The 25,762-nt window shown below is 43.0% G+C and overlaps 1 protein-coding gene across 2 annotated transcripts; it reads left to right on the top strand.

Moving 5' to 3' along the window:
* The first annotated feature begins 222 nt into the window (after positions 1-222).
* On the top strand, positions 223-25,462 carry lima1a (LIM domain and actin binding 1a). Of its 2 annotated transcripts, XM_087833343.1 has the most exons (11): positions 223-422; positions 2,749-2,935; positions 5,021-5,066; positions 9,236-9,655; positions 19,120-19,177; positions 21,111-21,205; positions 22,149-22,214; positions 22,340-22,391; positions 22,589-22,653; positions 22,829-22,962; positions 23,349-25,462. In XM_087833343.1, the coding sequence occupies exons 2-11, from the start codon at positions 2,811-2,813 to the stop codon at positions 24,409-24,411; spliced, it is 2,124 nt and encodes a 707-aa protein (XP_087689469.1). In that variant the 5' UTR covers positions 223-422; positions 2,749-2,810; the 3' UTR covers positions 24,412-25,462. The 2 variants fall into 2 exon arrangements, with proteins under 2 accessions (XP_087689469.1, XP_087689470.1); XM_087833344.1 differs by lacking the exon at positions 223-422 and having other exon boundaries at positions 2,561-2,935.
* Positions 25,463-25,762: the final 300 nt, after the last annotated feature.

Here is a 25,762-nt window from a genome sequence, read left to right as displayed (position 1 = left end):
AATGAGTCACATCCTCTAATGTCTTGACCTTGTGAGAAAGTGGGCAGCCAGGAGTCACTCAGATTCCAGGAATCCAGTGTGGGAATCCCCCCTCCTCCTCCACCTACTCCCCCTCCTCCCTCTAGCTTGTCTGCCTCGTCGTTCAACCCACAGCCTTGCTGGTTTCACATACCTTCAGTTTGCTTTATACTGCCATTGACACAGTGCTGTTGATCAGCAGGGGAGGGGAAGCTCATACCTGCCAGGTGGAAGTGAATCCTGCTTCTTATTGGCTGAGAGGAGTTAAATAGGAGTGGTTAGTCTCCTCCTACTTCCCTTTCTTTTCAAAAGCACAATGAAAGCAGCTGGGAAGTGAAAAGAGAAGGAAATTTTCAAGCAGTGGACTTCTGAAACAGCTGAGTCAAAAACACAGACAGTCACAGGTTGGTGGTTTTATTTTTAAACTCTTTAAAACTTTTTTGTTCTCAAGTTTTCTACAATTTCAGTGATTAGAAAGGAAAATGCCACATTAAACTGTCATCTTTCTGTATCAAATTTAAAAGCGAGCATCACTGTGGTCTTTGTACTTGTGAAGTTTAAGGTCAGACATCCGCCCCTCTTATTTTCACCTCAGTTTAACTCTGTTCTTTTTTTTTTCTCAACTGTTTTTATTGCTAAAGTTCAGCTTTGCATGGGCCGCCTCTGTTTTACAAGCTGCTTTGTTTGTCATCTGGCAGCAGCAGTGGTGACCTGAAACGCTCTGGAGTCGCTATCGCCCCTCATTTGTATGTTAGCAGGGAGCGCTGTGATCACATGACGTGACTGCAGCATCAGGCTAGACTAAATCCAGTGGTTTAACATTTGACTGTTATCACCTCAGTAGGGTGACGGGATGCTGCTTTTAGACTGTTTTGTTGGGTGTCTTTGAGCTTTAGAGTCACTGCTGGGTGAAACATGACATTTAAAGACCTCATAATAAGGTCGACCCTGTTATTGTTGGGTCTACATTACAATATAAAGCACCCTGAGGTGACTGTTGTTGTGATTTGGTGCTATATAAATAAAGTTGAATTGAATCAGGCTGGAATAGTCGTCCTCGCTTTTCTGACTTTTTAATGTAGTGCTGTGGAATTGTTTCAGTGTATTCATTCATTCAGTCTAAATCGCCTCACACCAGACTGTGCCAAGGTTAGATCAGAGAATTATAATCAAAGTTACTGGAAATTCACTTAATCATCAATTTTTTTTTCTTTTGTCAGTTTAATAAATCTTCTTTTTTCATTACTGTGATTTTAATATTGATCAAAATCAATGTGATTGGTGGGTTTTTGCCATATTTAAGCTGCCCTACATTTGTTAATTTCATTTATGTGACTTTTTTTTTTATTTTGGTTTAATTATTAATCTGATTATTTGTTAATATTAGCAAAAGATCTGAATCATTGAATCATTAAATGTAGGAAAGTTGTTCGTTTATAATGACTGGGGAAATGAAACAAGTGATTCTAAATAAGAAGCAACAGGTGACTAATGTTTTGGTAATGATGTCACAAGTTTGATGGTTTGAACCTGAATGGGTTTTTGGATGATTGGAAACGATGAGAGCTGTATCAGTATTATGGGATGGGCCCAAGCAGTCACTGCTGAATTCTGACAGGTTTTTAAATCCAAGCTGATTTGGGAATGAAAATGCTAATTACCTGCATCCCACTGTAGCAGCTTGGAGCACCTGCACCAGTTGTAGCAGCAGGAGGACAGTGATGGAGTCGCACTAACTCCTGACTTCACTTATATATGCATCTACAACTGAAAAGGGCCTTCAGTTTTCTTTCACTTGGTACTTTTAAAACAAATTTGGTATGAACATCTCGTGCATTTATGTATTTATGTGGTTTCAGACAGGTTGTTTGTGTCTGTTTGTACCCTTTACCTCTAATTTCTTTTATTGTCTTTTATAGTGAGTTGAGCCTAGTGTTTATATACAAATCCCAAGTTTCTTTGGGTGTTGCTTAACAATTCCAGTTACACTCAACAGTGTTACAGTAATGCACAAACCTTTCCTAATATGGCAACATCCCACTATAGTCCACCTGTTGAGTGACGTAGAGACCCCCAAGGCGGCTGCGTCACCGGTCTCATTCTTTCATTCATCCAGAGCGTGAGTAGCTCTCTCGGATGACGGTTATTAGCGGTGAGGCGCCGTTATGGCTGCATGCAGTCACATGCCCACGGCCATCAGGCTGTGATGTTGCAGAAGAGCCAAGCAGGTAGAGACGTGTGTGTCTGTTTCCTGTGAAAGGGAGAGTGTATACAAGAGGGGGTTTTTTGTATTGCAGGCGTATCGGTTGTTTTTTGTCTGCTGGTAGTCGCCCCTGGCGTTCAGTCAGAGCGGGGAACAGATGGTCAATGGCTGTGTGACGCGGTCTATTGACTTTCTGACTCAGATGCAGAGGCCGCTCCGTGCTGCAGTGGTAACATGGACTAGCTGTGCAGTGTGACAAAATGTATTGATTCTCTGTGAAGTTTCGCACACAAACAAACTGCTTCCCTTGATATAAAAGCCTGTATTTAAATGCTCAGACCCAGACTGTTTTTAGCACCATGAGATGAGTGTCATAAAAATTTGAATGCACAGGAAGGGTGTTCCTCTGAGCTGGATTTAGAGTGGCGAAAGGAAGCGAAGCTGGCACCAGACGACGCGCTCGTTTGCCTTAGCTCAGTGTTTAATTGGCTGAAGGTGCTCCTTCTATTTGTGTCCCCTCCTCTCAGAGGTACGACTTGTGTTCCTGGAAAGCTGACAGGCAGACCGATCACTCAGACCTACAGCAAACATGGCCTCCGTTGCACCGTTCGGCCGCAGGCAGTGGGCATCCCAGTCGCTCAGGGTCACCGCCAAAGAGCTGTCAATCGTCTCTGCCCGGGGTAAAAACACCGCCATCGCAGAACGCTTCTCCAAGTAAGTCCAACCTTAAGTTTAATAATTTACCAGCAGCCACTCAGCAGATCTGTCATGACTTTTTACACTTCAGAGTTTTCTGCTCTCGTTCGGAGCACAAATTAGGTCATAGGTTTCCTCTCAATGTTTTCTTGCCATTCAGCTTTTCTCAGTTTCCCGTTTTCTTGAAAGATGTGACTATCACATTGTCGACCTTAAACGAATTGCTCCAGTTTCACTCGTCCTGTGTGGTTTTCAGACTTTACAGAGTAAAACAGGATCAGATTCTTTATGGAGGCCCCTCACCATTCAGGGCATCCCCCTTTACCGCATATCAGGTGACTAACTTGGAAACTGAGACAATGCACGGTAGTTGATCAACTTGACCACTAGGTGATAGTAGTAGTCTGTCAGTGGGAATATGCAGGTTTTTGTGTGTTTCTTCCTGATTAACATTAATGTTGTATTTAACACTTACTATGCACAAAAACAAATTTTTAAACCACTGAACTCTGCAGCCCTCTCACATCTAAAGACAGACCTTGCAGGGTCACTCTTTACGACAACCTCCTGAGATGGTTTTCCATCATGCTGCTGGTGTAAATTTACACGAAGAAAACTGCTGATCAGCTGAAATGGGAGAAGCTTTTGGTTAGAGCTGCTCTTTGTGTGTGTGCAGTGGGTCAAAAGAAAAAGAAGACACTGTAGACTGTAGACACAGATCAGATAAGGAAGTGAGTGCATTTACCAGTTGTTGACAGTCTTCACGCGAAAGAACTTCACTATTTGCAAGAGCCATGACGACAAAAATGAACACAATCAGGGGTTGGCAGGTAAGAGAAACCTGAGATCTGCTCTGCAGCAGGCGGAGGAGACCCACTTGGAAATAAGTTCACCACCTGCCTCGATTTGAAAGCAAAAGTTCATACTACGTGAGCTATCCTATTATCTTGGCAGCTGGAAATGAAGAATGTCATCCAAATTAATTCTCTGGTGGCATTATCATTTCTTCATAAATGTTTGCAGTGTCTCATTTTTTCCTCACCAAGTAGGAGTGGAAAAAACAAACCTGCATAACCAGCAATGTAAAATCTAGTCTTTAGGTTCTGTTAGCAAAACTTAAACATTCAGTGCAGGACTCAAGAGTCGGTCTTTAAAGCTGGCTGCTGTCCTCATTGATTAGATAAAATGTCTCTTTTTGCTGTTGGCTCTGTGCAGAAACAGCGACATCTGGCTTAATAGTGTTAATGTTTCCTCAGCACAGCTGAGAGGCTTTGAGCCAAACATGATTTTTGTCTCACACCTGTGAAGAACAGCAGTGGTTCAGCTACAAACTGGCCGTGTTTGTTGTCAGTTCGGGGCTAAAATGTGTGGTACAGCCGGTCTGAGGCTGAAGATCTGAAGTGTTGAACAATAAAAAGTGTCCACTGTGAGAATTTTGTATTTTTCATACCACATTTATTCATATTTGATGTTTTATTTGAACTTCCCCGGCGAAATCCGCTGCCACTGTCTTCCCTGTTCTAGCCTGCTTGTCAACAAATCAGCTTTCACCTGACACACACGAGAAATTAAGCAGAACGAGTCACTTGTTAAAACTTGTAAACCTCTCAGCAGCAGACACATTAATATAAGACAGAAATTAAGGACCATAATTCCCTTTGTTTAACAGAGCAAATGATGAGAAGATGAAAATGATTAGTTTCACTAATTGTGTGATGATGTTTGCTCTGTTGTGGGTTATTAATTGATGGCTAATATTAATGTCACATACTTTTTGCTACCATCCACTAAATTCCTGCTGGTTATCAGGGTCCAGAAACAAAACAGGAAATGAATCTTCAATCAATTAAAATACTTTATCTTAAATAAAATCAGTTTCACTCTGAAACAATGTATCCACTTCCTCTGTGTACTTTTTGCAAGACGACACGTTTTTCCAAACGGTTTTACTTTAACACATTAACTAATTTATTGTTTTTGGAGAGAAGCGGGAACGTTTATTTATTTTTCTAATGAATTTCCTGTGAAGCAGTACTGCTTCTTCCTCACTGGGCCTCATCCTCTCAGTTATTGTTTATCTGAAGCAGTTTTTGTCCTCCACAGGTACCAGATGGCAGCAGAAGAGGGCAGCATAGAGAAGAAGAAAACGGTGCGTACGTTCAAACTCACTCCTGTATGTCTGTGAAGATTCGTTGCTTCCCAGCGGTGGAAGAAGTGTTTTCTATCACGGATACAATACTTGGCCTCAAGTTAAATTTCAGAATGAAAAACAAAGTGCTTCACCCTCTCCACCCTAGTACTCCCTGCACCAGAACCACCAGTATCTATTATTAAAACACAGCCTGCTGCCATGTTTAGACCTCAGTACCTGCTAATTAATGCTGCTGCTCGTTAACACAGACCCACAGAAGTCGAACTCCATTCGGTGAGTCCAGTATCCCAAATGTGCCACATTTTTTTTTAATCTAAAAAGCTTCGACACTTTCTATTTTTAATTCACAGAGGGGAAAACTCTCATTCCCCATATTCATACGAGTATAAACTGTAGATAAACTACTGCGTAGACCCACATGCTCTGCTGCCAAACATCATTTCTTAACATTTTCCCGAAAACTATGTGGACATGCACAGACCAAACCCTCGTTCTCTCTCAGAATTTGGAGTTCAGTGACCTCACTTGCTCTATGTTTACTCTGTTTCTGTGTGGAAATCTCGACTGTAGTAATGTGACTCATTCTGAAAGCTGATTAAAAGCCTTATTAAGGGAACTCCAGCTGTCAGCTAATAACAGAGCAGTTGAAAGGATAATATTTGGCCTTTCAAATGCAGTGTTAAAATATAAACCCTAAACTGCTCTCAGGCTGGCGGAGACTCAAATAACTGCTTGGAGACGTTAATCTTGGAAACATCTCCAGCATGCAGCAAGTTCCAGCAGTGAAATTATTCTGTTATCACTTTTGGCATCAGCTGTTCTGCAGCACTGATAACAAGGAGCCTCCGTCACACCTGGTGTGGTGACTCGGGCCCTTTCCACACACGGGAAGCCTTTTCTACACTTTTGACCCCTTTGTTTCTTTTAAGTCATTGAAAATGAAGTAAAACAATTAAAAACCTTCTAAGAAACTAACTTTTTTTTTCTTGCAGCATCAGAGGTGTGTGTCTCTTTAGTGTAAGAGCATTTTCTGTAGTGGTGGATGTGAATCAAATATTGTTTTGCAGTTTTTACATGCTTTCTCACAAACGCACACGTGTTCGTGTTGTTGTTGTTGTAGTACCACCACACTGCCTGTCCGAACATCACTTCTTCCCCTCTCAGCTGTCTTAGTTGGCCTGATAATATTTTCTTGCTCGGCTGTGATGCTGCTGTCGTCATGATTTGTCCCCATATAAATAAAATAGAATTAAACTAGGCTTCTGATTGGCCAACATTTCTGTAAAGTTGGTTAAATCATCATCTGTTGCTTTGTCATTTTGTTTAGATGTGGATGGAGATATTTTTCACAAAGTATCCTTGTAGGTGGGATGTTCGTGGGTTTTTTTTTTTTTTGTGTTTGTTTGTTTGTTTGTTTTGGGGTTTTTTTAGAAAGTAAAGTGGATGTAACAGATGTAACTGTGGACGTAGCTTCAGGTTAGGACGGTAAATGGGCGGCTTTATACGCCGGTCACTCTTTGCTTTGAGTTTACTTCTTAAGCAAATTAAAGGCTCATTAAATATCAAATCAGAGCCACTTTTTACAGCAGGTCTCAGTTACTGTGTATATCATGTGGATTAGTTCTGCAAGACTTTGGTTTGAGCTGCCTGGTCTTTTTTTTCTGTTTTTGTTTTAAAGTTCTTGTAAACAGTAACAGAAAAGTGGATCCAACTACATGGTCACTATGTTAAGGCCACGACTGTGAAGCTGCTTTATAACTACGTGCAGCCAGAGGATTTATATAAGCAAAGTTTTCTTGTTGATCCTCATCAATACAAAGAAAACTCTGCTGCCTCTAAAACCTTAGACCCTCCTGTGCGATGAGGTCCAGAGAAGTGATCGGTCAGTAGGTGGTGGGTTTCGCTGATCTCCTCTCTCACACCTTCCTAACCCTGAAAACTTGAGCTTAAGCCTGAAGTTGCCTTGTAAAGCCCAAACCCAAACCCCGCCCCCTCTCCCTGGTATTTTCTACCAGGTTGCACAACATCTCATCATTAAAGACAATCTTGCATTCCTTCCCCACGTCAAACTTCTCAGGGTGTCAAATCTGTTGTTGTTGTTCGTGTAAATGCTGAATGGCAGTTCTGTCGAATTTCTCTGGCAATCCCTCATTTCCTGAGAGCTAAAGGTGTTCCTATCAAATCCAATCTCTAAACTAAACATCAGATGTAAATACCAGCCCGGGAGGCTTATCAGGAGATTGGTATTTATCCAGGTTCAGTCTCTGTGCAGTTCTTTGAGAGTTTTTTATTTTTTCGAAGGTTTCCACCTCCCTCCCCTTTACCTTCTTCACATTTCCTGTCTTTATTTTCCCTCCTTTCCCTCACCGACTGTCTGTTTCTGATTTTCTCTCCCTCCTTCCTTACCTCCCCGCCCCCTCACCCTTCGCCCCCTTCACTCCCTCTCCTTCCTTCCCTCCTTCCTTTCCTCTGTCGTAGAAGGGGGGGTGGGCTAGTTGCTTCATTCTGATCACTTCTCAAGCCTCTCACATCTGGGACAGCCTGTAGCACTTCCAGCCGGTCAGCAGACACCAGCACACACACTTTCACAGCATTTTCAACTGGACAGCCAGGTCGTCTGCCTCACTCTCAGGTTTTTGACACACGCACACAAAAGGTAAAAAGTTTTTCTAGCTTTCTTTTCAGCTCCAGGTTTATAGATGCGCATGCAGAGCAACTCACGGCTCTTTTGTCTTTCATGCAGGACTTCCTGTTTCCTTTTCATGTCTTTTCCTTTTGTTACCTAGCTCAGACTGTGCACACTCTGCTTGCAAGAATGCGAACATGTAGTTTAATGTCAGTGCAGATGCTGTTTGATTTAGTATAAATGTTTTTAGCGTCATTCAGAAATCGGGAGAGTCAAAGTGGCGCGTGTCCAGCATTGATGGAATTTATTGACTAAACTAAAAACAGACTGAGAGCAGCTAGCATCCCTCGGTGGGAGTCTCCTCTGCCAGAGCCTCAGAAATTGTGAGTCATCACAGTTTGTTGTGTGATTGTTTGTGTGGTTGGCAGTAAAAATGAGGGTTATCTTCTCTGTGGTCTCTGCTGTGTTTGAATTCTTCACCCAGCAACCTTTTCATCTCATTGCATCGGCACGATACACAAAACTAGAGCTGGTTAACTCTCGAAGTTAACCAGCAAAGCACGGATGGAAGGTTTTGTGAAATGCATGCATGCAGACTTTAATTAGATTGCATTGCAATGTTTTGCAGTGAACCATGGAGTATTAAAATTTCCTGCTGCAGAAGCCTGAAGGCAGATACTTGGTGCCCAAAGTGACGATAAAACGCCTGAAATGACAGATAAGAGCTGCGCTGACTCGTGTTTAGAACAACCTTCGTAGATAAACGAGGCATCCGAGTCATAAATGACCAAAACAACAGAAAGTCCAGCAGAGTGTGTGCAGGACATGTTTTACAGTTACAGTCGGGTCAGTCCCAGGTTCTTGTAGTTCTTGTATCTCTTCATTCTCGTGCGTTAAAGATCATTGGGTGATTTATTTACTGAGTGGAAACATTTTTATTGCTAATTCATTTTCAAGCAGACACTCAACAAGTTTTCTGATTCAAGATTCTTAACATATAGAGTCTATATTTGTTTTTTGTGACATTTTTCAGTAAATAATATAAATTAATAGACTTTTTATGCTTAAATCGTTTTTTTTAGGCTCTTCTGGCCTGGAGGCTTAAAGCCAAACTCGTCAGGTGATTTAACAGTTGATTAATTTGCACAAACACCAGACGTATTCTAGCGTGTACTTCCTCTAAAAATGTGATGCTACACTTGTTTTGAATGGCTAACTGGACAAAAATAAGACTTGAAGCTTACCATCAGATGACTTTTTTTCCCCAGGACTTTCTTACAATAACAGAAAACTGGACTTGCACTGCAGCGCATTACAGACTTGTGCATCTGACCCACATCGACTTGTCTTTTCAGATATGAATCTTTTCTTGTTTCCTGACACAAAAACTAAATATGACAGCAGAAAGGTTTTGGATGTATAATCAGAAATGCTCTGCATTGTTTGGAAATATATTTCAGTCTTTGCATATCCAATATTTTTATGTCCATATCTTGCTACAGAGGTAAAAAATTTAACCGAGTGACTGTTTCCTGCTCAGGTTGTGGAAGCTCTACCCTCGACACTGTGTGGCGGGAACCTGAGTGTTTTAAAGAAACGCTGGGAGCAGCAGCAACAGCAGGAACCGCCGTGCATCCAGAGATCCCAATCTCAGGCCCCTCGGACTCCAGTCAGCACGTTACCAGGCTCCAGATCTGCACCTTCATCCCAAATCAAGCTTCAGCAAGACCCCCTAAAAACTACAGTAGTCTCACAGGACCAGGATACAGAGATCCAGGTTCACAGAGTAACCAGAGAGACCAGCCAGGACATGACGGACATGGAGGCGAAGCCCAGCAGAGAGTCAGAGGAGCAGGAGGGAGCGGCGGCATCGGCAGCTGAAGTGCCCGAGTGCGAGAAGCCCAGCATCCCCCTCAACAGCCTCAAGATGATGTTCGAGAAAGGAGAAAGCCCAGAAAAGGCAAGTACTGCTTCTCAGTGAGTTTGAACTCATTTCAACTTTTAGTTAAAGTTGTTTCTTAATATAGAAACTTTTTATTCCACAGCTTACTCTACTTACAATCTTCACGAGTACCTAGTTTAGCTTCGTGTGCCTTCCCCTGATGAAGCATCATACATTAAAATTAATCAGAAATTGAGAAGATAAGTTGGTAGTCTGGGCTTCCAAAAACTGTCAACTTGTTCTCAAAGAAGTCAGATCCCCCCCAGTGCCGTCATGCTGATAGTCACATGGTGTAGCCCCACTTCACATCCTCCTCCTTTAAAAGAAACACACACTCAGCTGACTCGCACATTTCTCTCTGCAAAGATCCCTGAGAGATCTCTGCTTCATGCTCCCCGAGGCAGCTAATTGTTGTTTGTGGAGCATAAAAGTCGAGGAATTTGACGTCCAGTCATGCATCAGCTAAAATGAAAAGTGCTCGTACTCCAAAGTGTGACACATTAACAAGAGCCACGCCGTGACCATTTTATGACGAGCCACTGCGAGGCTTTCAGAGGTGAACTGATGAGTCCGTACTCGATGTGCTTTACAGATTTAAATTTGGGGTTTAGCCTTTAACTACTGTGAAGTTATGTAAATGTAAAAATACTGAAATAAACATGACCACTTATAAATACACCAGCAATAATAAAAGTAATAGTTATACTAATAAAAATACTAATATAACAAAAACACTTCCAGTTAAAGGGCTCATTACAAACTGGAACAGTAATTAAAAATGTGGTGATTAGACACTAAATATGGAAAAAACTTCATATGTGTGAGCTAATGAGTGCTTTAATAGTGGTGAGTTAAATATTTAAGACATGACCACATAATATGTGTTAATAAAGATGTGGGAATGAAAGCATGTATGACCTTTTCAAGAACGCCACTAGAAAGGGAGGAAAAAATGCATTTCATTTAGACACGGTATGATTAAACGGCTTATTTGGAAATAAAAGCTGTGTCCAGCTCTCGGGGGGGGGCAAATACACCAGGACGTAGGAAATTTTGAGACATCTGGCTCTAAATATCAGAGAGATGAGATAAGGAAAATAAGTGAGTCATCAGCATAACAATAACATGGGCGTCAATAATGGGACCCAGTGAAAGACGTGTGCTCTGCAGTTCAACTCGACTTAATGTTGATTCACTTTTTGACAGAGGTTCAATGTTTTTATTATTAAATTTGATTGTTTGATGTGTGTGGTGCTCAGTGGGAAGAAGAACTCGGTATTTAAAAATGTTACAAATGTATAAATTGTCATTAGACCAGAAAGGATAAACTGTTGACAAAAAGGTGAAAATGGTGATTTTGTTGGCTTTCTTTGGTTTATTTCTTGTCATCTTGGTTACCCCAAGAGGCTTGGTTCTTCCCGAGGTTTTTCCTTCCCTTTATCTCCATGTGTTTGCTCATTTTTAAAAAAATTTTTTTTTTTTTTTTTTGAAGTTTCAGCTTTCGTGTTCATGCTGCTCCCAATATTTGGAGGAGAGGGTTGGACGGCTCAGTTTTCAGCTGATGCTAACATGCTTTAAAGCAGCGGTCCCCAAACTTTTTTGCGCCACTGCTTATGTCTGACAATATTTTCACAGACTGGCCTTTAAGGTGTCGCAGATAAATACAACAAAATAAAACCACTACCAAAAAAAATGAAGATTTATTCCAAACACACGGGAAAAGATCCAGGGAAACAGAGTTGACGATAAAAAAAAATGATTAAAAACCCTGAAAACCATAAATTTCACACCTGAGCCTCAACTCTCGCGGCCTGGTACCTCACGATTCATGGACCGGTACCAGTCCGTGGCCCGGGGGTTGGGGACCGCTGCTTTAAGGTGCTTCCATATACTGATTCTAATTCTGTTGTGAAATTGGACATTTTATAATGTAGGTCAGTGGGGATCAGAGATGGGCAGTAACGCGTTACTTGTAATACGTTACTGTAATCTGATTACTTTTGTCAAGTAACGAGTAAAGTAAGGGATTACTATTGCAAAAACGGTAGTTACATTACCGTTACTTTCCCGTAGGAACGCTGCGTTACTAAAACCGTGATTTATTTTATTTTATTTTTTTTATTTATTATTTTTTTTGCGAGAATGTCTCATGACAGTGACGTAAGCGAGTGCGATGTTCGTGACAACAGCTGTGTGCAGATCAACAATGGATAATATATCACGTGCGGGAGAGAGTATAAGCGTGGAAGTACTGACCTTATTTTGAGTTTGATTCCATAAAAAGTGACAAAAACATTAGTGTCCGCTGTGCGTGGGAAGAAAACTTCTTTTTACACCGAAAAAAACCCCTAAACAAGCTCCGAGTGCGCAACGACGTAATGGGAAATTCACAGAGAAACTCGCGGATTCTTTCACTGACCGCTGCGGCACACCTGAGTGTAAACACAAAAACTATTTTATTTTATGTGCTGAATGTGCAGAAAATAGGTTTAAATGTTAAACAAATTTCTTCCAGTCAGAGAATGTTGCATATAATTAAATCTTTGCTTGATGCATAAAGTTAAAAGATTAAAACTAATAAAACAAGTTTAAAAAGAGACTTTTTCCATTTGATTACATTTTGTATGATGGATTATGCAGAAAAAGTAGAATTGGGCTGAAAGATCTATCGCTTTATCACCTATTCAGGTTGTAAATCGTGTTTTTAAAAAGTAACTAATTACTTTTGAAAATAAGTAATCAGTGAAGTAATGGGATTACTTTTTTGGAGAGGTAATTAGTTACTGATTACTTTTTTCAAGTAACTTGACCAACACTGGTGGGGATGAACTCCACCTTCAAGTGGCCATTTGAGGAACTGCAGCTTTGGTTTTCAGTCCAGGAAGAGATTAAATTAATATCCAGGTGCCATTAATACAAATTAATGGCACCTGGATATTAAGGTCTTGATGTGGCACAGAGGAGGAAGATGCACAGATAATGCTGAGCAGGATCGACTCTCTCAGTTTTGGTTTAAGAGTCAGATTCTTCATGGAAACTTTTTTTTTTTTTTTTTTTGTTAACAAAGGACAAAGAAGGGGTTGTAAAGAAACATGGGATGAAGAAACGTGCAGTAAAACGTGGCGTTTAAACAAAGACATCCGCCACTCTCCTCTCCACACCCGCCTCCTATGTGGGCTTTTAAAAAGTGAGATGAAGGAGCACTCTGGGGAGCTGGAGGGAAGGAGTCTTTTTATTGCTCGCTGCATAGTTGTCCTTCCAAAGGAGGGCTTGTTTGGGGAAATCCTCGAGCTGAAATACAGGATCTATACAGTTCTGCAGACACAGTGTCCGGGGCTTGTACAATAGGCTCCACTGTAGGGCCGAGGCGGGCTCTCTGCTTCTTTGTTGAGCTCCCTTCACGGGGCAGATGATGTCATGGTGCAGCAGGCTGGCAGACTCATGACTGCAGACAGCTGATCTGCGCTCTGAGCCTCGTCAGACAGTCTCCCCCCAAGGCCGTCAGAGCTCTCCGCCTCCCCTCCCCACCTCATCAATCATCCTTGTGCTCCACTCTCTGCTCCTCAGCCCTCCGTCCACCTCGCCCCTGTTTTCTCTCTCTCACTACCACCCATCAAAGACCTCCACCCTTCTTTTCTTTGAAGTCATGTTATCTCGGACGGCAATTTCTAATACCTCTAATGTCCCCTGGCTTTTTCTCGCACTGTCATGGACTGATATCAGCAATCACTAAAGCTTTCAACTTTGACCAAAATGTGTTCTCCGGACACCAAAATGTCAGTTTTGCACTTAAGCATTCAAGTCCAGGTCAAAATCATCATAATCTCTCCTTTTACAGTCTTAAAAGTGTTACTTTATTTATTTTTTAAGTACATATATTATAATTTTCCACTGTGTGCTGACTGGCGCTGACATAGGAAAAGTGTAAAAGCAACAAAAACTTGGCTGTTCAGCCAAGCATGACGTGTGGTGTGTTTTGCACAGAAAGTGTTTCAAACAAGCAGCAAAATGAGTAATCCCAATGCTCCTGGACTCGCAAATTCCCCAAATGATAAAACGGCTTATATTGGCAAGTTTGGATTCATTTCGGATAAATCTCAGATCATTACGGAGATGCTAAGCGCTCTTTATCTTGGACCTAACTTTCCTCCTCCGCTGACCCTGTTTGTTTTTAGTACTGCTATACTATTAGCTGAAATGTGATGTTGTGATGTTTGCACATGAGGTGGTCCTCAGCGAAATTTAGTATTTAGTACTTTTTCTGCGTAAATTGATGCACGATAAGTTTATTTTTGCAAATATGGTATTGTGAAGGTTGTCTGCCAATCAATCACCGACTCCTTCATTCTGCATGCTGAAGTTTTCTTGGAGTTGCCCCTTATGAATCCGTGTGAGTGGATGTTTGAACACTCGGGCGTAGATAAAACCACATGCTTTAAGTGCTTAACTCTATAAGTACCACTCAATTTACCAGTAAATGAGTCTGAATTTAATTAAAACCTGATGCATGTCCTAGCATTCTGCTAATGCAGGCTGATTTTTGTGCAAATTGCCTGCTGCTGCTTGCTTTATGCCTCATATCAAAGGGGTGGGGATGCCTAATAATAAAATGAAAAACATCTCTGCAAAATATCACCATCGTGTGAATTACTCGGAGTCCTAGATGGTGTGACAGGCAGACGTAGCTTTGGGATCTGACAAATGAAGCCAGTGTGGAATTGCTTTCATTATTTTTATTTAAACCCCCGTAAATATTTTCCTGATGACTTTATAGGTTTGGTCACTAGTTTTGAGTCTGAGATTTAATTAGCCAATATATGACATCACGGTGTTTCCGCCTATTTTTTATACCATCTTTAGTAACAGAATCGACATTCACGACCTATAATTTGGGGGAAGATTTACTCAAACAAAATCTACTTTCTCCAGCCTCATCGTCGTCTGTGTGACGCACGTTAGCATCATCACTGTGAGCATGCTCACATCGGCCTCTCTGAGCTAGAAGCTAAACGCACTAACAGATCGGTAAAGAGTTTGTCTGCATTCGTTCCTCCAGCTCTTATCTAAACACCCCCCTCTACATCCACTCCCCTCTCTGGGCCGACTCGATGCACTCTGAAATTAATTGACCCTCACCCCTCCTCCCTCCCACACAGCCCAGCCCAGCCTCCCTATCCTCCCTGAGTCACCTCCCTGAGTCACCCCCCTTACTGCACCAGCTGCTGCTTCTCCGCCTCCCTCCTGCCCCACATTGCTCCTCTCTGTAGGCCCAAAGCTTTATTCTGATGCTGGGGGGCTGTGAAACACTTAAAGAAGAAAAAAAAAAAAAGAAAGACCATCTGTAAATCCACGGCACACTCCCGTCATCATCCCCACCTTCTTCCGACCACACCCCTCTTTGAGCAGCACCCCCTAGGAACACCTGCTCCTTGTCGCCTCTAATATTCCCACCCACCCTGCCCTCCATCCTCCTCCCCCTCCCCTAAAGCCATCTCCAGAGGGTCCTACCCCACATCTCCCCTGCGATAAGCCACAGTCTGTGCCTCCCCGCTCTGGAGCTGCAGGTCTTGCCGGTGCTGGATTCAAACACACGATCAAACCCTGTGAGAGCCGCCTTCCCCTCGGTCTCGCCGCCGACTCCTCATCCTCTGTGGCTTTTTTGTCCTCCCTCTTCATTTGTCTTCGCGAGAGGTAGCTATGACATATGGTGTTTGTGGCTTTCTTTGTTCGGCTCTGAGACAGTCTCCACTTTTACTTTCCCTGCTTGTTATTTTATTGACTTCTGTGTTGGACGAGGATGTTTGTGCAGCAGCTGAAAGGGGCCTTTTAAGGCTTCTCAGAGTCCACTTTATGGACTTTATCAGTAGCTCCTTTCAACTGTGTCAGCTCACTTTAAAAACAGTGTTATTGTGTGGCTTGAACTGGGTATATCAACACCTTTAAAGGGTGTTAACTGATGCCGCAGGTGCCTTCCTGCTCTTTGTTTGGGTAAGTCTTGGTGTAAGAAGAAGTCGTTGTCTCTGGTAGACTCTGGTGTGTGTGAGGTGGGGTCAAGAGGGGAACTGAAGCTCGCTCGGTCTGTCTGTTTAGGAGCTTTAATAGTATCAGGATTAGATTCTTTGTCTGGCACGCTGATCCAGCCTTTCGAGACACAACCTGGCCTCGTATGCTTGTTTACATGCCACTCAACCCCTCATGCACACGCATGCATGCAAACCAGTCTCGAACCCCCCCTCCTCATCCTCCCCTTCATCCACAAAGCTGCACCTCCGGTCTGTGGAAGCTAATCCACCCGGGGGAATAGATCCATTCTTATGAAGATGACTGTTTCCTTTGTTGTGATTCGTTTCTGTTCTTAACGCCCCACTTAGGGCCTGAGTGTTGGTGTGTTTTCCTGTTCACAGCAGATGATTCAGTTCTTTCTTAACCATAATGTGCATTATTAATTATTGAACTCACTCCTGACTCAGACTCTCAGATTTGCCCCGTACCCGCCCTCAGATTACATCATCTGTGATGATCTGGTTACCACTGCTCAGTTTTTAAAGGGGTAGAGGTTAAACCTAGAGGTGCGAGCTTTGGAAATCCTGCTTCTTTAAGCTGTTATAATCTTTTTTTTTTTATTAGAGTCATGTGAGTTATTCAATGTGAAGAGAATTATCTGATTTTGCAGTTTCTCTAATTTTGCTGGAGGATTTAACACCTTTCCTGTCACCTTTTGTTGAACTCTTGCCACTTTTTTTGTAATTGTGACATTCTCTGGCACCATTTAGTGAGCAGCAGTTGAACATTGTGAAGGTTTTCCCACAAAGAGTGAACACGAAAGTTTAAAGGATGAGGCTGGACTTTCCCAGTGCAACACTTTTTTTCCCCTCTCTCTCTCAAAAGTAGTGAGTTTGTGGACGCTGTCTCCACTTTTATTTACAGTTTAAAGATGAATCGCCTCATGTGAAATGTGATCTGATGCTATTAACTTTAGACGGGGTGGACATTTGCACTGAGATGACCTCAAAAATGAAATTTTCTAATGTGTTTAATAGGGCTGCCACGATTAGTCGACTAGTCACGATTACGTCGACTATCAAAATCGTCGACGACTGATTTAATAGTCGACGCGTCGTTTGAAGCTTTGTAAGATCACAAAAGACGCAGGAATAAGTAGTAGGATTTAAGAGTGTAATAACGGAGGGAAACAGAAGATGGCAGCACTGCATGTACAAGGATGCCGGAAGAAGAAGAAGAAGCTGTGTCCCAGAATTCATAGCGCAGCCCAGCTCAGTTTCCAACAATGGCGGCAGCTAGTTAGTTTTAATATTACTCTTATTATTCTTTCTGGGTCACAAAATAAATGTTTAACATATTTTCAGGCGAGAATGTAACTGTATAAACCTCAAATATCTGCTCAGTTTATCAAGACACCACATATTTTCAAAAGCGCTCCGACATTTTCGGAGACATCTGTTACCCATTAGCTCGATAGCTAGCTGGGGGCAAGGCTAACTAAAGCCGCTGAGAACACCGGACTCTCGGCAAATCGTTTTCAAACCCACCGCCGTCGCTACTCAGGTTAAACATGATATATAAGTCACTTAGATAACTTAAAAATGTTATTGTTTGGCTTTTTTTAGTATTTTATTTGTTCCTGAGTAAATCGGTTTGGCTGAGATTAAAGTTATAGTTTTTACACAGCTGAATAAACGTCAAGCAGACAACTGATTATCAGAAGTGTGAGATGCTGGAGAATATACTCCGGTGCCCTGTTATATTTTAGATAGCAAGGAGTTTGTTAAACTTCACTGAAACAATCTGCAAATTTCATTAAAATGTAATAAACTATCATCTTGTCTTTATTTTTAGTTAGCACATACCTTAAACACTTAAAGCTGTAAGCTAATGATAGTTATATAAGAGCAGATGCATGCTGGTGCAATAAGCTGTAGGTCGTACGTCCAGTGGATGCATGATCTGATTAGTCGACTAATGCAAAAATAATCGGTGACTAGTCGACCATCAAAATCGTTTGTGGCAGCCCTAGTGTTTAATGTAAACATCCATCTGGGTCCACGTCACAGGGCCGTAGTCTGAGTAGAGATGCTCAAGCTTCCCCCAGGTAGCACAGTAAGGTATTCCCAAGCCAACTAAAAGACGAAGTTTCTCAAGCATGTTATGTGTGCGCTCCGGGGTCTCATCCAAGGTGTGCATGCCATAAATGCCTCACCTGGGAGTTGTCCAGGAGATATCCTAATGAGAATGAGAATCACCTGAGCCTCATTTCAGTGTGGAGGAGTAGCAGCGTAACTAAGCCTTCCTGAACGACTGAGCTCTTCACCTTATCTCTAAGACTGAACCCAGACGACCTAAGAAAGATCATTTCCACCACTTGTCAGCGATCTTTCCTTCTACACCCAGTTTGAGGCCATAGATGGTGGGAAAGAGATCGACTGGTAACTCGAAGCGTCGCTTCCACGTTCGGCTCTCTTCGCCAAAACGGATCACTGCAGACGCTGCACCAACATATAAAACGTCTTTGAAGACTAAAAACTCTCCAGTGTGTAGTTTAAGGAACGCATCTGTCATATCAGGAGTTTAGCACTTTGTTCTAAAACATCTTTACACAAACACAGGCTCACGGTCAGTCTAACTGAAAACTTGTTCTTGTCTTTTCAAAATACGTACAGTTCCTACTTGCTGACTCTGTGGCACATAACAGATAAGATGTACAGATAATGCTCGTTGGAGGTTTGAACGCTTGTTAAATAAAGTCTTCTTTCACCTTCATGCATTTATTTTTTTGAGAAGATAAGAAGATGTGTTACACAAATGAGGTTTAACTTGTCTGAAACATACTTTCATCCAGTTTTTTCCATGATGTAAGGCCACTCTGCCTCAGCTTTGTTGTGAAATGTTCCTGAGCTCGACTTGCCGAAGCCTGCAGACGCTCCGAGCCTGTCAGGACTCGGGCCGAAGCCAAAATCCTCCCCGTGGCCCCTGCAGCCTAAAGGCTAAATGTGCTGCGCCGCTGTTTGTCCCGTTGCGTAAGCCGTACCTTAAATGGCACGAGACGGATGATTTTGTGCCCTGGAGTTTGGGGGAGATGTCCGACTGGGGAATTCCCCACGTTCTGGGCAGATGCTCCTTTGTTACAAAGCAGCAGGTGTTCTTTTCTGCCCTGCAGCAGAGAGGTGATCGGTTTGTTTTCTGGCTGGTGGCTGAGGACAGACGGGGTGTCTTGTCTCAGACACTGAGCTCATAAGGGGATTAAAGTGGTTTGGACTGCACAAACACTACGCCGCTCTTGACCTCTGTGATTCTCTTACCTTTGCATTTCCTCGGTCTCTCTCCGCTTTGATCTTTCTGATGGTCGGGCTTTAGCTTCCAGGCTGTTGGCTCTACCAGGTGAAACATGTGAGCATCAAAGGACTGCATGTGTTTTTATCTCTTTGCCTTATGTTGGTTTTCTACATCTGTCTTTTCCGTTGCAGGCATCCAGAGAGCAGACAGGCCGAGGAAACACTGGCAGCATGGACCAACTACTAGGAGGTACATGCTTCTCTTTAATGTGCTTTCAGGGTTTTTAAGGGGCAGTTTGTTTGAGAGCTGATCGAAAACACACACCAGATGACCTAGACGGCAACGGCTGATGTGAAATTAGTGTTGCATGTTTCTTATTATGTGCTTTATTATTCTTATTATGTGCTTTATTATTCTTATTATGTGCTTTATTCTATCTGTGAGCGAGCCTCGCATTTCCTTTTTAGATGTGGACAAAATTTAAATGTAATCAAATACCAAAAAGTAAGCGACAGTTTTATTATTGGCAGAATGGAAACCTTCTGTAACACACATCTCAGCTGAATGTAAGTCGGTGAATGGCTTCGTCTTCAAAAACTGCTGTCGGTGGATAAAAAGACAGCTGTGCGCTACTTCGCACCTCTGCCGAATCTTAAAATATCCTCCACGCCACATGCGAATCAGACGGAGCACTCAGTCATTTCATTGGCTAATAGTTCATGGTGGTTTTAATTTAAAGAGGAAGTGAAACTCTTTGAGATGTAAGAGGCAGGTCATCCTTTTTTCTTTTTTTAAATGACGGAGGAGAAACCAGAGAAAACGAGCCCCTGCATGTGACCTTTAAGGGCTCCTTTTTAGTAAAACCAGAATCCGTGACATAACCTCCTCAGTAGAGCGAAAGCTGCTGACTCTGCGGTCCACTTCAGCTTTATAGAAGCGTGTTGTTGCTGCTCTTCTCATTGTTTAGGTTCATGATTAGCTGCCTTATCAATCTTATATACGGCTGCGGTGGAAATAAATAAATAAATGCACAGATGATTAATTTCCTAGAATTCGGGTATAAACCAGAAGTGTGGCTCTCTGCTAACAAGTCGGTAAACTCTGAGATGATTGTGATAGTTTTGATATTTACTTGTAGCTGAGAAACATAAGCACCAAATAAAGTAGATGTTTAAATAACCTGATGAAGCAACAGCCAATACTTGGATATCTGCTTCCAGGCTTTTTGTTTTGCTGAGCTTAAAGCTTTATTATAGCCGTTAGGTATCTGGTGCATTTTGGCCTCTATTTTAATCTCTTTACCTGCATGTAATGCAAGCCTGCTCAAATGTACTTTCTAGGCAGAGCAGTTTTGACCAAACAGAATCAAGTAGATCCCTTTGAGTTCTGTTTACAGAGGTTATTTTTATTCTTGAGCATCATGCTGTCTGGCTTAAAAAGAGGCTGACTTTAAACAGCTTGTATCAGGAAAAGGATGAAGTGAAGGTCTGCAGTAAGAGCAGTCAGTTGGTGAATAATACGTCGGTTTTAATGTTTGGAGTCACATTTGAGTCCCCTGAAGTGATATAAATGCAGAGTTCAGCCTCTTTTAGCTCAGTTTTGGTCTCCATCAAGCTCAATGTGGCTTCATTTTGCTCAGCAGCTGTCTGACTTTTGTGATGACAGCCAAAAAAGGCACCTCGTGTGCGTATGCAGTCATTTTAACCACATACAGTAAAAACACGAGCGATGGGAAAAACAAACGGAAAGACATCTGCTATGTCAAAGGTTAACTGGAGCTCTTCGTTAACGGTGTCAGATTTACAAAGTCTTTGGGATTTTTCTTTACAAAGAGTCTCTTCCTGCTATCTTCCTGCATGGATTACATCCTTCCCCGAAATGAAAAAACTCCGAAGTGACGACACGGGCTGGTGTGTAAGCGCTGTGGTCAGCCCACTGCTTAAGAGAGCACAGGAAGAGACAAACCCACAGTTTCCCTCCACGCTGCACGCAGCTCCTGACCCCGTGTTCCCGTCATCAGCCTGCATTCACAACGATTAATGAACTGTACCAAAAAAGTGGCGTCTGCAGGTTACAGCAAGCACAGAAAACACTGTTCAGACATGATGTGCGCACAAAGATGAGTTAAAATAGCTGAAGTGTTTGTTAGGCAATAACTTCTCAGTGTTGTGTGTTTTGGCAGATGGAAGCCTCGCCGAGTCCACGCCTCTCCGTGATCGGATGGCCCTCTATCAAGCGGCCATCTCCAAACAGGAAGTCCCTCCCGCTTCAGTCAATGTGAGCTTTTTGTGGCTTACTGGAAACTTTTATTAGAAATTTATAAACCAGAAATGAAAGTGAGATTGGTGGAGTATTCATGGTTAGTGAATTAACACAAATCAACCAGAGAATTAAAAAAACGTGCCCTTAAAAGATCTGCATACCTTCACATTATAAAATAATTGGGTTAAGTTACAGAGGATGGACATTGACTGGCCTGAGCGAGCCCTGCTGTGAAAAACATGCTTCAGCTGTTATCTTTTGCTCAACGTGAAACAGGAAATGAATCATGCATGACCTTTGGGTGCATGACGCTTGTAACACGAGCCTATTTATTATTTAGACAGCGCAGTTAAGATTGCAGAATCACACTGCCCGCTGACAAAAAGCCACAGTATTTCCAAACAAACGGTGTAAATCGGTCTCTGTGGAGCCGAGCTGGGTTGTGAACTCTGTGTCATCACCACCACACCGATGTTCCTGAATTATTCCAGGCCTGAATGGACACCCGTGGGGCAGAGCACTGGGAAATTTTGTATTTTCTGGGATGATTTTTGGAGACAAACTAGCTAATGGAGTTGAAACAAAATGACTCCTCACATGTGATCCCAGCAAAGATATTTGCATGATTAAGATGCACATGTAGTAATTGTGTTTTTATGGACCTACTTTTTCCTGGAGTTGTTGCTGCTGTTGACCAGCTGCATTATTGGTCAACAGGCAGTGACTTGTCTAGAAAAATCCCTGCTCTCTCTGATTTTGTATACTTAAAAATTACTTGGAGCCAAATGGTACATATACCTAAGACACTGCAGTCCCACACAGTGTGCAGTATTGTGGATGCTCTGTTAACAATAACCCTACAGGTGATACCCAGTAGGTTTATCTCCAATGAAGCAGGCGATGCCGATGGCTTATATTCCGTTGTTAACTTTCCGCTCGTCCTTCTTGTTTCGCTCAGGACGATCAGCTGGATGGTTTCAGTGGGAAGCAGAAGGAGAACGTCCCCCCGTGCACTCTGGACATGGTGAGAGTTTATAGCCTGAAGGTGTTTTTGTTCCAGTGCGTCAGTTTCAGCTCATCTCGACACGCATTTATCTAAACGTGTGTCAGTATGTGATGTTTTTCTTCACATCTCTTCTCCCGTTTCAGAGTCCAGAGTCTGAACCGAACACCAGGAGAGTTTTCACCTCAGAGACCAACGGTAAGTTCTGCAGATTCGTGATGAAAAGCTGAAGTGAGGTTCTCGAGTCTCGGTATGAACTGTCCGTCCTTGGCTTTAGTTTGTAATCCTGTAAGTGGAAGGGCTTTATCAAATATGCAGATGGCTCCCTCTAGTGTTGGTTCTGCATTACTGCCTTTCTTCATTTTTAAAAATGTTTCTTATTTGCTCTCTCTCAGGCTCAGGACCCGGCACTCCTGCGTCCTCCAATCAGAAAGACTCGTCCCAGTCAAAGACTCCCAGGGTGAGTCCTCACAACAAACATTTACACCTGTGCACCCTACACACATCTCCACCTCCTTATTTTTATTCTTAGACTTCAACAGAGTAGCTTTGGGGAGGTTTGATGGGCTCAGCAGTCATTGTTGGTGTCCATATGTGACTAAAAATGGGGGGAAATCATGTTTATGCGTGTGCAGAACTTCCGTCTGCCGGTGAGGGAGACCTGTGCATCGTGCCTGAAGACGGTCTATCCTCTGGAGAGGCTCGTGGCCAACCAGAACGTTTACCACAGCTCCTGCTTCCGCTGTTCACACTGCAACACCAATCTCAGGTGAGGCCACGACAGATCGTGTCAGACGATACACCCACGTGAACATTTACAAAGGATTTTACTGCATTTAAAGCCCTTCTGCAGGGTTACTTGGAGGAAAAAAAAACAAAAAAAACCCTCTAAATTAAACTTTCTCGAGGTCCTGTGTTCCCAGTAATCTAAAGAATTTAAAGATATGTTCTGCTGTTTATTTTGATTCTATTTATTCCATCAAAAATATCCAATAACCTTCTCAAAACTCTGAAAACTCATTTTTCAGAGAGTACCATTTTAACCTGTTATGAACCCAGGACGTTAACAATCTCTTTCAAGCCATTCCTGATCAAGACTTTGACTTCTTTTTGTTGAGGTCTGTTTTCTCTAAACTGTCCTTTGTTTTGGTCTAGTTTGGCGAATTACGCCTCCCTGCACAACAGCGTCTACTGCAAGCCGCACTTCTCCCAGCTCTTCAAGGCCAAAGGAAACTACGACGAGGGCTTCGGCCACCGGCCGCACAAGGAACTTTGGGAGGGCAAAAACGAGAGCGCTGAGGCCTCGCCGACATCTGTAACCAAGCCAACAGCCCAGAGCCCGGCCACACCCTCAGACCAGGAAAGCCCCAGTGTGGAGGACTCACCCTTGGCTAAAGTCAACGTCCTGACGGCCACCATGGAGGCTCTGGGACAAGGTTCCTCAGAGAAGGCTGACAAACCCACAGAGACCCGCAGGCTGAAGATCTCCTGGCCACCAAAAACTGAGCCCGAGGACACGCCCAGCCGCGGTGGAGCTGCCGCCAACACAGAGGTGGTCTCCACGGGTAAACCAATCAGAGCCAAGTGGCCTCCAGAGGAAGACTCCCCATCCACACCCCCAGAGGAAGCCAGGGGCTCACCTGTTCTGCGTCGAAACACCCCCCTGAAGGAGCGCAGCATGCCCTTCACCGCGGCAGCTCAACCTGACAGCCCTCCTGCTCCTGAGCCCAAAAAGCAGAGTGCACCGGTAGAGCGGCAGCCGAGTCCTGAACCCGCCAGCATGGACCTCCAGCACGGCGGCCAGTCGTCAGACAGCCAAACCCCCACCGAGGACAGCTGTGTAGATGTGCACACCAGCTCCGGAGAGGAAGAACAGGAAGAGGAGATGAAGAGCGAAGACGCTACAGACCATCATCTCCCCACAGAGGAGGATCTCGATGACGCTGCAGGAGGACAAGGTGAAGAGGAGGAGCAGATGGAGGAGGAAGACGGAGGCGTGCTGGAGGAAGACATGCCAGATGCTAAACTTCAGGAGACTCCAACTGAGCCGACTGCAGTCTCTTCTCCGGAGGCAGAGGTGGAGGCCAGCCGGTCGTCTCAGGACGTGGGCTTCTGGGACAGCGAGGAAGAGCAGGAGGAGCTGACGGTGGAGGAGCTGATTAAACGTAACCGACACTACGAGGAGGAAGAAGAAGAGGAGGAAGAAGGGGACGTATAAAGTGAATTTTCTGCTCTCGGCCAAAACGACGACGTCCATGGACGCTTAACTGATCTTCTGCCATTCCTCCTTCTTCAGACAGTTTCTTCTTCTCTTCTTGATATAAAGTTGCAGCCGTGTCCAGAGTGAATTTTATTCGTGCCTCTTTCACGACATTTAGAATAATCAAATTTTTTTAAAAAGATATTTAAAATGATTCCCCTTTAAATAAATATTTTTAACCCAAATGTTATGAGTCACAGAATAGATGTTTTATTTTTTTTTTGTGTACACGACTTTTGTAATTTTGTATTTTCATCGGATGCTTCATTATCAAACTGCTGTCATGAGAAACCGACTGCACGGTCTTATTAGACTGCAGCTCAGCTGTGACTGAAACGTTTCTGAATCAAGACAAAGTAGAAAATAATAAGTTTGGTTTCTTTTTCTCAGAAGAATCCAGCTGTGACTTTTGAGTTCTTGATCCCACAGATGGATGACAGTTAAAGGAAAAACCTACAGCTTTAATGCACCTTGGCATTGACTCAGGTAGCCTAATGGCGAGCGAGTTGAGAGCACGGTCTAAAACGCTTGTTCAGAATCTCCCATAGGCGTTTGTTTGGCTTGAGATGTGTTGATTGTGAAAGCCGCAGCCTATGAGTAACTTTATTTTCACCCGCAAACCACTGTGAGCCCTCGTGTCCAGGTGGAGGCACTGTCACCCAGGAAGACTTCCACCAGGATGGAAATGTTTCAGGTGGACCCAGACCAGCACACCGCCACCTCTCACTGCGTGGGTCAGGGTTTTTTTGTTTTTCCTTTAATTTGTCACATATGTAACCATGAACGCATTGAACTGTAAGAGACTAATGATCATTTGTTTCCACTTCTGACAAGTTAAAACTGGACGTGATTATTGTAACATTTTAAGCCAGGGGACCAAACAGCCTGACCTGCTACTGTATAAATAAACTGTTAAACTTTGAGTATCTTTTGACATACTGCTTAAGATTGTTTTCAAAAACTGTGATGTACTTTTGTAATTTCGCATTAAAGTTTGGCTGATGTTTTATTTGGTTTCATATTATTTAGACATATCACAGAAATCCTAGTTAGCCTGTTATAGCAACTCAAATTCGCTTGTAATGACATCTGTAAGACGACGCAGTGTCAGAGGCAGATGGGAATGGCTAGAGAAACTCCCCTCCTACTGTCTTCTGCATCTATAAGACCAAAAGCTAAGATCCTAATCATGCAAGATTGACTTCACTAGCCTGATTTAGGAGTTCATTGTCCAGGAAAACTATCACTGAAACACAATAAAAAATATATATATACATACACAAATAAAAAGGGACCACTGCTTAGCCCA

This window comes from Neolamprologus brichardi, chromosome 20 (assembly GCF_056152115.1).
Source record: "Neolamprologus brichardi isolate AB-2024 chromosome 20, ASM5615211v1, whole genome shotgun sequence".
In the NCBI taxonomy this organism is placed as follows: Eukaryota; Metazoa; Chordata; class Actinopteri; order Cichliformes; family Cichlidae; genus Neolamprologus; species Neolamprologus brichardi.
The sequence above is the reverse complement of the archived record's forward strand: the minus strand, read 5'-3'. Positions and strand labels throughout refer to the sequence as shown.